General features: G+C 49.5%; 1 protein-coding gene and 1 long non-coding RNA gene across 5 annotated transcripts in view; one reads left to right on the top strand and one right to left on the bottom strand.

The window, feature by feature from the left end:
• Positions 1–16,210, top strand: part of TMCC2 (transmembrane and coiled-coil domain family 2) — a 74,495-nt gene that overhangs the window by 54,150 nt on the left and 4,135 nt on the right. For 3 of the 4 annotated variants that reach the window (XM_005306421.4, XM_065591525.1, XM_042849007.2), the window contains one exon: positions 13,145–14,082. In XM_005306421.4, coding sequence (XP_005306478.2) covers positions 13,145–14,082 — 938 coding nt within the window. Of the gene's footprint in view, positions 1–8,672; positions 9,202–13,144; positions 14,083–16,210 lie in introns of those variants that run through there. The other variant, XM_042849008.2, reaches the window with a different exon arrangement.
• Positions 627–16,061, bottom strand: LOC135982908 (uncharacterized). The gene is made up of 2 exons (XR_010600393.1): positions 15,943–16,061; positions 627–2,063 (listed from the first exon to the last, which is right to left on the bottom strand). It is a non-coding gene; the product is annotated as an uncharacterized LOC135982908 (long non-coding RNA).

Raw genomic sequence — 16,210 nt, 5'->3', positions numbered from 1 at the left:
CTCTTGTATGCTAGGCAGTGCTGCGGCATTAGCAATGATAGTCAGAGCGCTCAGAGAATAGAGGTGGGGGTCTGGGCATTTTGGGCTTTGTTCCTGGCCATGGAAGGAGAGTGTTTTACAGCAGTGAAGAACTGGGAGTCAGGAGTGGGTTCTGTTCTCTGCTCTGCGAGGTGAATGTGGCATAAATGGTTAGAGCAGTAGGGACTGCGGGTCAGGACTCCTGGGTTCTATTTTCTGTTCCACTCCTTTGCCTCAGTGCACCCATCTATGATACAGGGCTAATTATAATGACCTAACTCACAAGACTGTTGCAAGTATCATTAATGTTTGTGAAGGGCTTTGAGATCCTCAGATGCGCAGTGCTATGGAAGAGTAATGTAGCATTGATTACAGGAAGAGCAGGCACCAGCAACAATAATTCTTGCGTTCTTTGGGGTTGTTCCGTCAAGGGCAAAGAGCCTCAAAGGTTCCTCACTATACGCACAAGGACCCCATGGTGCCTTCACATTATATCATCGAAACCACTTGGTCCCTCAAGTGACACAATGCCCTGCTGTGTGACTGGATCAGAATGGTGACACTTTACAAGCCATTTTGCACAGGTGTCCATCACTAGAGAACCTGTGGAGCTTTCAGTTGATTGACCGTTTATTAAAACATCGGTTAATCATTTTATAGACTACTCATAAATGCACGCTCAGTGCACAGTAGGACCCAAACCGTTGTACCAGAGAGGCCGCAGGGCAGGGCAGCACAGAATCCTGGGATTCGGGAAGTTCTCAGCTCTCAGGAGAACTCGCTAAGGACCCAAAAGCAGCTGTCTACCCAAGCTCTGTCCTCCTAGCTTTCCTGCATCCAAACCGCAGTGACATCGTAACAGCGATAGTAAATCAACGTTTCATAACTGTGCCCCCGCTGTGGCCTTTAAGGTAATGTTTGCTCAGCTTATTAGATTGAGCTTTGTGCAGAACTTCGTTCTCCTGGTTCAAACTGTGTTTATAAGAATCGTTTTTCCTCCTGCATCCCACAGACTCACCAGATGCACACTAACCCCCCACTTACCCCTTAGCCTCCCTTGGAAAAGAAATGATGGGAAACAAATGGAAGTTTAATTTTGCTTTGACTTTTGAAAGGCTTTCCTCGTGTATGGAAAGTGCGGCTTTCAGTAATCCCTCTGTTAAATCCACTGGGCAGTCATTTAGGTTTGCTGGGATTTAAATGGCAGTGCCTGTTAATAGTGCTGAAAGCTGTACTGGCCTTTTGCTTAGAAAATAATAACCAGGTTGGTTTTCCCTCTGGGTTGCTATGCGTCTGAGACAGAGCAGAGCTTTGTGAGTTGCATTCACCTGAGAGGGGCAGGGTAGACAGCCCCGGACACCAAATTCTGCTAGCCTCAGGACAAGTTGCAACATGGGGGGAAGCAGGGCAGGTTACTCCCATGCTCCCCCTGCTGGTGTGTTTTAGCCCTGCCCTGGAGAAGCCCTCTTGGGAGAGGAGACTTTGGTTTCCAGCCCCATCTACACCATTTTATCTGCTGAGTCTGCCACCAATGGGGTCTGCTAGCACTGATGGTAGGCGCTGGGCTGTAGGGTGTCACGTGTCCTCCACTCTCATTGACTCCAGCTGGAGTTGAGGGCACTCAGGGGTATGTCTCCAGTGCAATTAGAAACACACGGCTGGCCCGTGCCAGCTGACTTGGGCTTGCGGGACTTGGGCTAAGGGACTGTTTTATTGCAGTGTAGACATTCAGGCCTGGGGATCCTCCCACCTCGCAGGGTCCTAGAGACTGGGCTCCAGCCCAAGCCCAAATGTCTACACCTCAGTGAAACAGCCCTGTGCCATGAGCCCAAGTCAGCTGGCATGGACCAGCCACAGGTATCTAATTGCAGCGTAGACCTACCCTCAGTGCTGCACAGGATCAGAGCCAGCGATGGGAGCTGTGGTGATATCGACCTCTTTTCAAAAGGATTGGACTGAATCCATTTCACATAAGCCACCGAAGAGCCAGCCGACCTGGGAGACTGGGAGGTAAGCTGTCCAGTATCCTGCTGCCAGTTGCTGACCTGGGGACAATACAAACAATACATGACAGATATTAGTCCCATGGCTCCCTGCACTACTGGAAGGTGATGAATGTGGTATAAGAAACTATAGAGAATGGAACAGAACCAAACAAAGAGAGCACAAGGCAAAGAAAGGGAGATGCTCAGCTGTCGAGGGCCAGCCAAAAAGCCCAAACCTGGCTGCCTAAAGTTGGGCACCCAAATAGAAATGGCCTGGTTTTTCAGGGGCGCTGAGCCCCCACAGCTCCCATTGGCTTTGATGGGCTTTGGATCAAGCCCTTATTGAAGATTAGACCTAAAATGATAATATTTGTCATAGGCTGAAAATGAAAAACAAAACAAACTCCCCAGATGTGGCTGATCGTTATGATTTTAAAACAGCTTTGCCCTGAAAATCTTGTCTTACTGCTGGAGTTTTTTTTATTATTATTATTCCATTTAGTCCGATTATATCACATGCAGCAGTTGTCTTTTCCTCTCACACACCCACACACCCCTGGTATCTGCAAAGCCGCTTTCCAGATGAGAACAGTAATTGTCTCCCAGAATACGTGACCTGCCACTGGGTCTCAGGTTCCTGCAGAGAACTTGGAAGCCGGAAATGAAGTGTTAATGTTCTATAGATTACAGTCCTGCCAAGCGCGATGTGGGGCTAGATTCTCATGGGTGCTTGTGTGTATGCTCGTTCCTGCCTGCGCACGTGTGTGAAGTGTGGATTGTTAGAAGCTGGCGGGAAAATTAAGGTTTAAGGTCAGCCTGGATCTCAGATTTGTTTATCTGACAGTTGACCCAACGCCTTCTGTCTTAGGTACTTAGCTGGCCCCAGTGGTGGTGGAACAATTTGTACAGTGGCGGGGGCTGAGAGTCATTGAACCAAACTGTAAACCCTGGATATCATGGAAACCACTTCAAGCCAGGGGGTGCAGCAGCGCCCCCAGGCCCCCTAGTTCCAGCACCTATGGCTCACCCCCAGCGCTGTCGTATCTGAGCACCTCAAGATCTTTAATGTATGTATCCTCCAAACACGCCTGAGAGGTAGACCAGTGCTGCTATCTCCATTGCACACATGGGGAACTAAGGGGTTGTGTGACTGGCCCAACGTGACTCAGGGCATCTGTGGCCGCATAGGGAGTGGAACCCGCATCTTTTGAGCCCCAGACTGGTGTCCTACCTCTGGCCAAGCTTCCTTCACTAAACAGTCAATTAAAGTGGTGTCCGGCCTCAGTGTCCTTGTAAACCTCCCTGAATGGTGGCTGCGTCCCCTTTCCAGCTTACGGAGATGAGCTGCTTTGCCGCTTCCCTCCATGCTGTTTACACAGTCATCTAGGAGTCGGGTTTTCTCAGACATTTCCCCTCGATTCTGCCATTAGCAGCCAGCCTGCTTGTCCTGTCTCATTACGTTAGCAGCCTTTCAGGGCCGTCCTCACGCCCAGGGGCTTGCAGGCTCAGCGCCCGGGCAGTCTGCGCTGTTCCGGTGTCAGTCTCAGGTCAGGCTGAGGAAGCCACTTTCTGTGCTAAGCAAGGAAGTGCAAAGCCTTCCTGCACTGGGGTGTGGGCTAACGGGTCCAGGGAATCCCCCCACTCCACGCTCCTGAGCTGTAGCCCCATGGAGGGGAGAAACTACTTGGAGATTAAAGACTAAGGCTTCATGTTACCCTCCACCATGCACAGCATGTGGAAGGGGGAGAGCACCAGCAGCAGTGCCTCTCCAGCTGGTAGGAGCATCATAGCTTAGGGGATGTGGTCTGAAGTAAGAGCTAGGGAGCAGCTCCTCCCTCCACCATGCTCATGTATGTAGCTGCCAACCCCCCTCTGAAGTGGGTGATTGCAGCTGCTATCATGGCAGCATGGGTCCCAGGGCTCAGGATGGGGACTCCCAGCTCCTGCAGAGGCTCCTGACTTCTCCGGCCACTCAGAGATCTGCATGAATCTCGGGACGTTGCAGCTTTCGGGCACGGAACTGTCTGCCAAGTGCAGACATCCCCTTCTCCCCACAGAGCAATTCAGGGCAAATGCCCTGGGCTGAATTCTGCCACGAATGATGCCAGAATAACTCCACTGACTTCAGAGGCATCGAGAGCAGAATCTGGCCCCTCCCTGGAAACCCAAGCTGTTTCCTAGTTTCTAGGCGGGTTTTCCTTGCGGAGAGTGGCAGGCGGACACAAAAGCATAGAGGTTGCTTTTGTTCTCTGGAAAATGAAGTGTTCTCATTCATGAACACCCTTGTCTGATTTATCATCTTAGGGCCTTTTTCTTGTTCTTGTGGCAGAAGAATTAACTGATAGCATCCTTAGACAATTGCTAGCTGTCTCAGTCGCTGCTGATTCCTGCCACTGATCTTTTAAAAGTGTTCTTCAGTGCTGTTGGAAGTCTGCACCTGAAATAGCTCCACCTTCTATTCAGTCAGAAGATAAACAAACCAGGCACCCAGTCTGGAAACGGAGCCTGCTTAATGGTGTGTAAAGGGGACTGCTTAGTTGGAGACGCCACCAGACATCAGTGGAGATCCTTGCTTCTTGCACGTCCTCCAACACCCTGCCTGGATCTCACCAGAGTCATGGATTAAGGCGGTGGTTCCCAAACTGGGTTTCATGAACCCCTGGGGGTTTGCAAAATGTTACACGGGGTTCTTGGGAAAAAATTCCCTAATGGCGGACAGAGCTGTCCCTAGGGACCCTGGGCAGCACAGCCCGGAGCCCCTGGACTTCCATGAGCTAAGCAGATCAAAGCAAGCAAATCTATCACACTGAGGAGATTGAAACTTCAAGACTCCTTATAAGAAATGGAAAGGGAGGTGGATATTTTTTGCTGTTTTTAAAATTAAATAGGCAGCTAGTATTGTTTTTAAAATTATTATGAAGAACAAGTTTAAGCTTTGTTGTAACGTGCGTTGTTTGCCTGGACTGCTCAAGACCTGAATGCTTGTGTAGGAGGAACTCTTTGAGTTGGCTTCTTAAATACCTTCATGCTGTTTCACATCTGAAACTCCTTGATAAAACATAGAACCCTTGTCTTATAACAGGCTTATTCAAAGTGATACAAGCTACGAAAGTGATATCTTGGAAGAGTGTTGCCGTTTTCATAATGTAATAAAAATACTGTAATGATCAATAATAATTAATAATAAATACTGTGCAATAAGCATGTCATAACAACAAATTTTATATTTCCAAGATCACTGCTTTTATAATTTATACTCAGGTAAAGGAGAAAATCCCTGGAAATATTCATTTTTAGGCGGGGGTTCGCGAGACCTGACATTTTAGTGAAAGGGGTTCCCAGGTTGTTGAAGTTTGGGAACCACTGGATTAAGGCGATGGTCAAACCCCACTTCCCCACAATGGCGGGATGAGTAGGTATTCAGCTGGTATAAACCGGCATAGCTCCATCGAAACCAACGAATCCTTACAAGCCCTACAAACCAACAGTGACTTACAAGGCCAGATGTTCAGTGTGTTAAAACTAGTGCAGCGCCCTCGCCTCTACATGGGCTATTGGTTATTATTTCGAGGCTCGGGGCTTCATTGCGAAGAGAAGTAAGGAAGAAGAGAGTCCCTGCCCCAGTGAGCTCACAATTTGGGTGTTTATATCTATGTAGGAGAGAACAAAGTCGGGACGAGGGGCTTCATTGTAATAGAGTTCACACACGAGAGAGAGTACCCATTGGCACTAATGGGAGCGGTGCAGAGAGATAAGAGGCAGATACCCCTTTGTCAGGTAGAGCAGCCATGGCTGTGAAGGATAAATTTGGTCCGAAGGTGGCCAACTGCCTGCATTCAGTATTTCAACAATGCCAGCCTCCCGGTTTTAAGTCTGTAATCCGTTGGGCTGTTTACACCATCAGGGGCAGAGTCAGACAGAGAGAGGCTGTCTGGTGCAGAGAGGCAGTGTTTTCTTTGCTTTCTTTCCCCCTTCCCCAGGCAGGATTATTCCCTTGGTGCTGCTTTAAAGTGACTTTGCACTGTCTGGCTCTGCCTCGTTTCCACGTCAACCTTTTAACCTCACTTAATGACATCGGTGCCCCAGCTAATTTAACGAAGCAGCGTGAAATGGGATTTCTTATTAAACGATTAACATAGAAAGCCAACGACTTTGGAGCCGTGACCCCTGATGGAACTTCTCCAGTCGGACGTGCCCTGCTCTTTCTGAAAGAGACAGGAAGCTTGAATAATACATGCCAGGCAGGGTGTGGTACTCCTTTAATCTCCCTTTCGTCAATGCTGCTGCCTCTTTGATGTGCCGCTTGAGTCCAGGGACGTCTGTCTAAAAAGCGAGCATTAATTATGCTGCTTTGCCTTAAGTGCACTGTAGCTTCCCTGGCTCCGTGAGCAATTTGATTTCCCCATCAGAAGGTGTTTGGTGGAGCATCGTCTGGCAGTTCTCAGCATGTCTTCAGGAGCATCTGAGTGCAGTGCTAGGTCTCCGCTAGCATGGATTGCTCAAGCATGCTGTCTCGCACATATATATGGGGGGGTGAACATATGTGTAGGTAGAGATTAGAGAATTCTCAATAACCCGTGGCTTTTATTCTGGGTAATGCCACGGGGATTGGCTGGCCTTGTCTGTACTTGTGAATAACCCTGATGCAGTATAACTGCACCCTTAAGTGAAGATCAGGACATTAATTAAGAGTAAATCCTGATTAGCTCAATAGGTGCAAACCCCTGTAGAGACCTGCAGGCTAGCACCAGTTGTTAGCCACTGTTGTCCAAGTCAGTGCATTTAAAGAAGTGACCCAAACAGCTTCCGCAGAGGCGAGTGCGTTGGGTACTGAGATATGGATATAGAGGCCTAATTTTGGCCACTCACATTTGAACATATTGGCCTCGGTTTCCTGGGTATTGGCCACTAGGTCGCACTGTTTAGGGACCTAGGCCCGGATGTTTAAAGTTATTTAGGGGGTGGCGTGCTCCACGTTGCATAGGGTTACCATATTTCAGCGAGCAAAAAAGAGGACGGGAGGAGCCCCGCCCTAGCCCCGCCCCTGCCCCTCCCACTTCCCGCCCCCCCCTGACCTCCCAACCCTCCCCCCGTTCCTTGTCCCCTGACTACCCCCTCCTGGGACCCCTGCCCCTAACTGCCCCCCAGGACTATCTAAGCCTCCCTGCCTCTTGTCCCCTGACTGCCCCAACCTTTATCCACACCCCCACCCCCAGACAGACCCCTGGGACTCCCACGCCCCATCCAACCACTCCCCACCCACTGACAGCCCCCCCCCCAGAACTCCCAACCCATCTAAACCCCTCTGCTCCCTGTCCCCTGACTGCTCCAACCCTTATCCACACCCCCACCCCCAGACAGACCCCTGGGACTCCCACGCCCCATCCAACCACTCCCCACCCCCTGACAGCCCCCCCAGAACTCCCAACCCATCTAAACCCCTCTGCTCCCTGTCCCCTGACTGCTCCGATCCCTCTCCGCACTCCTGCCCCCTGACAGCTCCCCCCCAGAACTCCCAGCCCCCTACCCCCCCCCCGCTCCTTGTCCCCTAACTGCCCCCTCCTAAGACCCCCCCCCAACTGCCCCCCAGGACCCTACCCCCTACCTGTACCCTGACTGCCCAAAACTTTCTCCACTCCCCCCAAAAAGCCCCCCCCGTTTCTTGACCTCCACCTCCAGAACCTTCCTGCCCCCTGGCCCCCTTACCCTGCTGCTCAGAACAGAGTGTTGGGCTCTGTGCAGCCGAGCCGGACAGGTGGCTGAGCTCCCCTGCACAACAAAACCCGGTCTGGCCCTGCACAACAAAACCCGGTCTGGCCCTGCACAGTGCTGCTGGACTGGGCTGCAAGGGAGCTGCTGGCTCAGAATGCAGGGCGGATCCGGCTCCTCTACAGCTGCTCCTGAGTCCAGCCCGGGACTTCCCTGCAGCCCTCCCAGCCACTCTCTGCTAATCCCGGACATTGTGAGTGCTTTACAAATTCCCCCCGGACGCTATTTTTAGCACACAAAAGGAGGACATGTCCGGGGAAATCCGGACGTATGGTAACCCTAACGTTGCAATGCCTAACTGATTTCAGAGCATAAATCTCATTCCCAAAAGGGATTTCTGAGCCAAAATACCATTGACCGTCTAGGGATTTTATCTCCCAAGTGCCTGAATCACTTTTGAAAATGAGATTTAGGCTCCTAAATCAATTAGGCGTTTCAATGCTTAGTGAAGCAATGCTTAATACCTTTAAAAATCTGGGCCCTAGGGTATTTTCCATGCATTTGCTGTTATTCCAGCCTCTTACTTTCTCCCAGCCTCATGGTCAACTAAGGGCCAGAACATCAGCTGGTATAAATTAGCGTCCCTCCATTGAATTAATCTGGCCCAGAAGTCTGGGAATCAGCCAGCCTTCCTGTTAAATGACCCCACCCTACAGAATATCCATCTCTAGAACCACTGCAAGCCAATAGATTTTCAAGGCCATCGCCTACTGATAGAAGTTTGTCATGCTGCTGACCTGGAGTATTTTCCAGTGACCACTTCTCCCTCCCCTCCCCGCCGTCTCAGTGTGGGCTGTGTACTTGACAAAAAAGGGAATTAAATGACCATAATTATGCATTTTACGGAAACAAAGTTGAGCAACTTCTCCAGTTAATTGCTCGAGCCCAGTTTCCTCTTTCAGCTTTCGTCGGAGCTGCTATCTTGGGTTGTTTTATTTCTTTTTTAAAATTGCTTTTATCCTTTACCGTGTATAGCAATATACAGCTGGAAAAAAAATCCATTTCCTGCAGCTTCCAATTCCTGCCAGCCGATAAGAGACAAGGGTGAAGCCTTCCCGGGGCTCTGGGCCTGGAAAAGGACAGGAGCAACCAAACGGCTAAGAATAGCCTGGCAGCCGCAGTTTGCAAAGTCTACAAGGTTTTTTTTAAAAATGTGCTGATCTAATAAGGATGAAGCGAGTTTGCAGCTCTCTCCAGGGTTGCCTACTGGATGAGTTTTGTTCCCGTGGCTTTCTGCCCCCTGCCCCAGTGTACAGTAAGGCATCTGAAACAGAGCGATACATGCTCAGGATGGGTCCCCTGGCATCATTTACCAACCCCAGACTGTATTCCCTACTCTTGCTTAGCTGGGTTCTCCACGCTGCTCAGCGATGAGGATTGAACTACCATGAGACGGAAGAAGTTGGTGGATCCAGATGAAAAATGGAAGGTACCCTGTAAATGCTGATCTGGGTGGATTGAATGAGAAACCGTTGGTACTGCCAGCTGTAAAAGGCTGAGGGGGCTGGGTGTGATCCTGAGATGTGCCAAGTACCTGGCATTCTGAGCTCCTCTAAGGGCCATGCCCCAAAGGAGGTTTCTTATTCTGTTTGTAGGGAGAGAGGTGAATGACAGAGGAGGAATGGGTATATGGTGAAGGCACCAGACTGGAGACCTGGTTTAAATACCTGGCACCGCCACAGACTCTCTATGGGACCTTGTACTAGTCACTTATTTTTGGTCTGTGAAACGGGGTAACAATCCTTCCTTTGTTAGCTTTTTGGGGCAGGGCTGCTTCTCGCTTCATGTCTATACAGCACCTAGCACAATGTGGCCCCAACCTTGGTTGAGGGTCTCCCAGTGTGAGCATAATACAAATAGTAAAGGGGATACACAGCTGGTCAGCTTACGGGGCATCGGGAAGTCTCGTTGTGAAAAAGGAAGGCAAAGGGTGAAATCCTACTATAAGATGAGTGCGTAACTGGTTGGAAAATCGTTCCCAGAGAGTAGTTATCAGTGGTTCACAGTCATGCTGGAAGGGCATAACGAGTGGGGTCCCACAGGGATTGGTTCTGGGTCCAGTTCTCTTCAATATTATCATCAGTGATTTAGATAATGGCATAGAGAGGACACTTATAAAGTTTGCAGACAATACCAAGCTGGGAGGGGTTGCAAGTGCTTTGGAGGATAGGATTAAAATTCAAAATGATCTAGACAAACTGGAGAAATGGTCTGAAGTAAATAGGATGAAATTAAATAAGGACAAATGCAAAGTACTCCACTTAGGAAGGAACAATCAGTTGCACATATACAAAATGGGAAATGACTGCCTAGGGAAGACTACTGCAGAAAGAGATCTGGGGGTCATAGTGGATCACAAGATAAATATGAGTCAACAGTGTAATGCTGTTGCAAAAAAAAAAAAGCAAACATAATTCTGGGATGTATTAGCAGGAGTATTGTAAGCAAGAAATGAGAAGTAATTCTTACGCTCTACTCTGTGCTAATTAGGCCTCAACTGGAGTATTGTGTCCAGTTCTGGGCGCCACATTTCAGGAAAGATAGGGAGAAAGTCCAGAGAAGAGCAACAAAAATAATGAAAGGTCTAGAAAACATGAGCTAGGAGGGAAGATTGAAAAAATTGGGTTTGTTTAGTCTGGAGAAGAGAAGACTGAGAGGGGACATGATAGCAGTTTTCAAGTACACAAAAGGTTGTTACAAGGAGGAGGGAGAAAAATTGTTCTTCTTAACCTCTGAGGATAGGACAAGAAGCAATGGGCTTAAATTGCAGCAAGGGAGGTTTAGGTTGGACATTAGGAAAAACTTCCCAACTGTCAGAGTGGTTAAGCACTGGAATAAATTGCCTAGGGAGGTGGTGGAATTTCCATCATTGGGGATTTTTAAGAGCAGGTTGGACAAACACCTGTCAGGGATGGTCTAGATAATACTTAGTCCTGTCTTGAGTGCAGAGGACCGGACTAGATGACCTCTCAAGATCCCTTCCAGTCCTATGATTCTATCCTGGCCCCATGGAAGTAGGTGGCAAAACTCCCACTGGCTTCACTGGGGCTAGGATTGCACCTAGAAATTTAAAAAAATAGTAAAACTCCCTCCAGAGTATATTGCAGCAGGTGGCTTTCAATCCTGTGGCAGTTTGTAATTCAATGACATTCTTGCTCCTAGTCTATTACTGTGTATAACAATTATGGCGTGATGTTATTGGCCAAGCACCAGGGCTTTGCAAAACGTACAAGCAGGGGACACAGGCTTTCTCTGCATCTTCAAAGGTTTTTGCAGCTCTTAACAATATCTTTAGAAATCGGGGTCCTTATAACACCCCAAAAAGGGGAATCTGCCATTCCCCCCTCCCTCCACACATTTGTAATCTCTCTCTTGGCCATGGATGTGGGCAAGGACTGAAGAAGGAACATGTCTGATTTTAGAGAAAACGCTTTATTTCTTTGTATAGTCAAAGATCATCTCAATCCTCAGCATAGGGCCTGTCGGTACTGGTGCAAAGCCCCAGTGTAGATGTGCTGCACCAGGGTTAAACAGGGCAATTTGCACTAGTGCAAGCCCCGAATTTGACACAATGCATTTGTGCTGGGGGTTTGCACCAGTGTAGCTACTACACTGCTACAACTATCCCCAGCATGGACGGACTCTTAATGTTCTCCGTCCAAAAGCTCCATTCGAGTTCCCTAGAAGTATCCACATGCTGCACATCCCACCGCAAGCCCCAGCTATCTTTACCTAGTAGCGCTGGCTGCCAGAAGCCATGCATGGACCTGACAGAAGGACTGGCTGGTCACTGCGTGGATGGACCACTGCAGCCTGGGGAGTAAAGCATCCAATGGAACAGTGCAGATCGCCTCCTAGGCCCGATCTTCTGGGCCCTCTGCATGCTGAACTTCCATTGAAGTTGATGGGTGTTCCATGCAAGATCAGACTCCCTATTATTTTTATAGCACCGTAGGTGCTCATGAGACATCACAGATATATAGGAAGATAAGGTCACTGTGTCCCGGAGCTTATTGTCTAAAGGCCGGTTTCTGCTTCCACTGAAGTCATTAATAGTGGGGTCCCTATGGTTAATATAACAGCAACCCATGGAGGAGAGGAGAATCAACAGTAAACAGAGGCAAATCCCTTCCTAGTAATGAAATCTGTGCTTGTCTCATCCACACCTAGGACACGTCACTGTTATTAAACCTTTACGTGCAGTCTCTGGAGAATGCGCCACTCCTCCTGTGCAAGATGCTGGTGATAATGTATTCCAAAGTAACGAGCGATCAAAATTATACTGTACTAAAGGGTCATTCGGTGAAAAGTTGATGGAAATTAGAAATCAGGCCGTGTCTGCCAACAATATTTAACTGTTCGCCAACTCTTCATTAGAAGCTGCAAGCCATTTATGCGTCACCTAGATTTGCATAACAATTTGCATAGAAAACTCAGCCACTGGAAGATGTGTGGTTTTCAAATGGGAAGGCAGCGTGCTTTCGGCGTTTCAAACTAGGGACGGGGGACAGGCCTGGTTTCTATTCCTGGCTCTACCCCACGACTTTTTTATGTGGCCTGTGGCTAGTCACTTCCCCTCGCTGTGCCTCAGGCTGGCTGTCTGTAAAATGTAAGTTAAAGCACTCTTTTCCCTCCCGGCGGGACGTGAGGGGTTGAGAATGTTTGTAAAGGGATCTGGAATCTGATTACAGAAGGGGAAGGTGTCACTGTCCGACAGTGGCCAATGCCAGGTGCTAGAGGGGGAAAACTGACTCACTGAATAGCTTCAGGCCTAATCACTGCCCCTCTCGGAGCATCCGTTTCCTCCTCTGGAAAGTGGAGAAAATGTTACTTCCCCACCTTTGCAGCTTGGGAAGAAATTATGCTGAACCGTGTTAGAATTCTCAAAGCAGTAACTCTTCTGTGATGAGAGGAGACAGATCCTGAGTACAAGATGTTAGAACCTGAAATGCTTCCAAACTTATAACTTTTTTCCATGATATTTTCCCCAGATTGTTTGGATTTGCAACTCTAGTAAAACACCGGTGCATCTAGCATGCTATCCTTGCATTGAATGAGGGTAAAATGTCGGAGGCAAGCTGCCTTGTGCAGGTGACTTCAGAGCAAAAGCTTACTCAAAGAATAGCCTATCTGCTGTAAGGGTACCCAGTGTAACAGTTTTGTTGCTGCATCTTCTCACTGGCTTCTACAAATGGTGTCAGTAATGGTTTTACTGGTGGGAAACATCTACCAGGAACCAAGCTGCTTCTCGCGGTCTGTCTCTTGTCTTTCTCTGTCTCTGTTTGTTCGTTGCTATGGAACCGGAGGCTCCCCGGGTGTATTGTTTTTAGACCCCTCTATTCAGATTTCTTCTCCTTTCTCTTTGCTCCCAGCTGGACAAAGGGGACGTGAGCACGCTTAGCCTGCCTTCCAACGCCAGCCATGGCGACGCCGACGTCAGCAACATCTGCTTGGATGTCCCAGATGGCACCCCAGACCCGCACAGGACGAAAGCTGCCATCGACCACCTGCACCAGAAAATCCTCAAGATCACCGAGCAGATCAAGATTGAGCAGGAGGCCCGGGACGACAACGTCGCAGAGTACCTGAAGCTGGCCAACAACGCTGACAAGCAGCAGGCCTCCCGCATCAAGCAAGTCTTTGAGAAGAAGAACCAGAAGTCGGCCCAGACCATCGCCCAGCTCCATAAGAAGCTCGAGCACTACCACAAGAAGCTAAAGGAGATTGAACAGAACGGGCTCTCCCGACAGCCCAAGGATGTCTTCCGGGACATGCACCAGGGCCTCAAGGATGTGGGGGCCAACGTCCGGTCCAGCATCAGCGGCTTCGGAGGCGGGGTAGTGGAAGGCGTCAAGGGAAGCCTGTCGGGTTTGTCCCAGGCCACCCACACGGCTGTGGTCTCCAAGCCCCGGGAGTTCGCCAGCCTGATCCGGAACAAGTTTGGCAGCGCCGACAACATCGCCCACCTGAAGGACACTCTGGATGACGGGCACCCCGAGGAGGCCTCGAGGACTCTGAGCGGCAGCGCCACCCTGGTGTCCAGCCCCAAGTACGGCAGTGACGACGAGTGCTCCAGCGCCACCTCAGGATCTGCGGCAGGCAGCAACTCAGGGGCAGGGCCCGGCGGCTTGGGGAGCCCCAAGTCCAATACCCTGGACAGTCACCACAATAACTTTGACACCATCCTGGAGGAGCTCCGGGAGATTAAGGACAGTCAGTCGCACCTGGAGGACTCGATGGAGGATCTCAAGGCGCAGCTGCAGAGGGACTATACCTACATGACGCAGTGCTTGCAAGAGGAGCGGTACAGGTAGGGCCAGCCCCAGTGCAGCTGTGTGTGAGCGCGTGCATGAGTGCCACCTCCCTGTCTCTGCAAGGCTGTTCCTACGTGGCTCACACCAGTGGGCCTGCATCTCCATCGGCCCTTCATAGCATTGCTATTTTATATGTAGTTCTTCGCAATTCGTTGTGCAGAGCTGTTCAGTTAAAGCAAATGCCTTCAACGCCCACTGCCACAGTGCTCATGTGCAACCCTGCAATAACAAACCAATGTGCGCAGCTCCCGTGCACCCCCTGAGCAACTCGACAGTGACAAAGCCGTGTATGCAGCCTGGCCCTCAGAAGCAACCCTACAATAACAAACCGCTGTGCACACTTGAACAACAATAACAAATCAGTGTGTGTGCACAGAGGACGAGGATATTGGTAAGGAAGTAGATGCACGTTTCAAGCTTCCCAGTGTGGAAAGTAACTGATTTACCACAATGATGCCACACATCTTGACAGTGTCTTTGAAGAAACAAAAATTGGGTGTTACTGAGAGCACTTGGCTTTTTAGGGGGATGTAAATTTCAATCTATTTTACTAGTGGGGGGGCACTATAGTTTAAACCCACAAACCCAGCTACAAAGGATTATGGAATAAGGTGGATCCTGGGATGGTCTATTGGCCATTTTGTGGGTCACAGATCAAAAAAAGGCTGAGAACCACGGGCTTAGGGAATGAAACAAAGCAGAGCCATTCAAAAGGGCAAATCTAGTGGTGAAAGGCTCTGTACATACTGTAGTACCTGAGTGTTCTATTTTCCATGGGAAGTGGAATCCTGGAACTCTGTTCCCATTAGGGAAAGGAACCAGGCTTTGTTACATTGATCCCGGCAAGCTCCCATGTAGCCTCCACGTTGAAGAGCCAGGATCTGTCTGTTTATTTAGCTGTAGGACCTCCCAGCAGCCAATAGCCCTAAAGGACTCCCGTGATGCTTCCCCTCTGCCAATCACCCTGAGAAAAAAGGCTATTTGCTATTTATAAGAGGCAAGAGGAAATGCATCACCTTGCTCGACAGGCAGTGCCAGCCCTCTCAACTCTTGGGAATAGGAAATAAGGACCAGCTTCTAAAGGGGGCATTGGCTTGGGCTTTCTTTGTTTAGATCATTTTGGCTGAGGACAAAAGCTGAAACACTGTTTAAAAATACTTCTCCAACTGAGAGCCTGTGTGAGAGTTCACACGTTACAGACGTACGGGCTTGTGATGTCATTGGGGTTCCTTTCTTTCCCCTGCTATTTGAAGTTTCTTCCAAGCCCTTCTCAGTAGCTGGAAAATGTCCTGAAATATCCTTGCCAGTGTCAGAGGAGATGGAAATAAATCACCATGTTCCCAAATCCAGATAGTCCTAAGTGACCAGAGAAACTCCCCTCCCTTCCTTCCTCCCCCCTCCCACCTCCAACAAAGGGGACTAGGAGTAAGGGTCACAGAGCCTCTCTCATCTACTAGAGTTTGCTGGTCTGAATGCAGCTTAGGGGCCCAGGTTCAGTAGGAAAGCCATTGCCATCTGATGGCCCACATGAAGCGAGGTGGGGGTGCAGCTCAAGTGGCAGCCACCCCTGTTGTGGTCACTTGGATGGCAGTCTTGACACAAAGTCCAAGGACTGAATGGGTGATGAAGGCAGCTGATCTGCCCTCTCACCCTTAGAGATCAGGGCTAAGGCGCTGGGCTGTATTCATACTGCTGTTGCCTGTGCTATGCCTCTTCTGTGGATAAGATGGGGTGGAAGGTTCGCTTCCCCCACCCCATTAGACACAAGGTCCCCTTCCAACACATTTCATTCAGAGAGGGAGGCACGGGAGATGCTTAGGAGCTGGGTAACCAGGAGATTCTGAAGCTCCACTGACCTCTGGTTTCAGGGCCATTTGAGTCCCTTCCACAGCTAAGGGAATGCTGGAGAATCCAAGATGGCTGCTTCTGAGAGCGAGGCCAGCCCCTCGGGGACTGCAGCACAAACCAGGCATCCTAGAGACAAAACAGGAGAGATGAAATAAACTCCACGTTATCGATCGCTGCATGCACACAGCCTCCTCTGTCTGCGTCTAATCTGCATCCCTCAAAGTGTCCTTCTGTGGACTCCAGGCAGCACTTGAACCTGTCCTATTTATTTTAGAT

The sequence above is a fragment of the Chrysemys picta genome, chromosome 4 (assembly GCF_011386835.1).
Source record: "Chrysemys picta bellii isolate R12L10 chromosome 4, ASM1138683v2, whole genome shotgun sequence".
Lineage (NCBI taxonomy): Eukaryota > Metazoa > Chordata > Testudines > Emydidae > Chrysemys > Chrysemys picta.
This window is presented reverse-complemented; position numbering and strand designations above follow the sequence as displayed.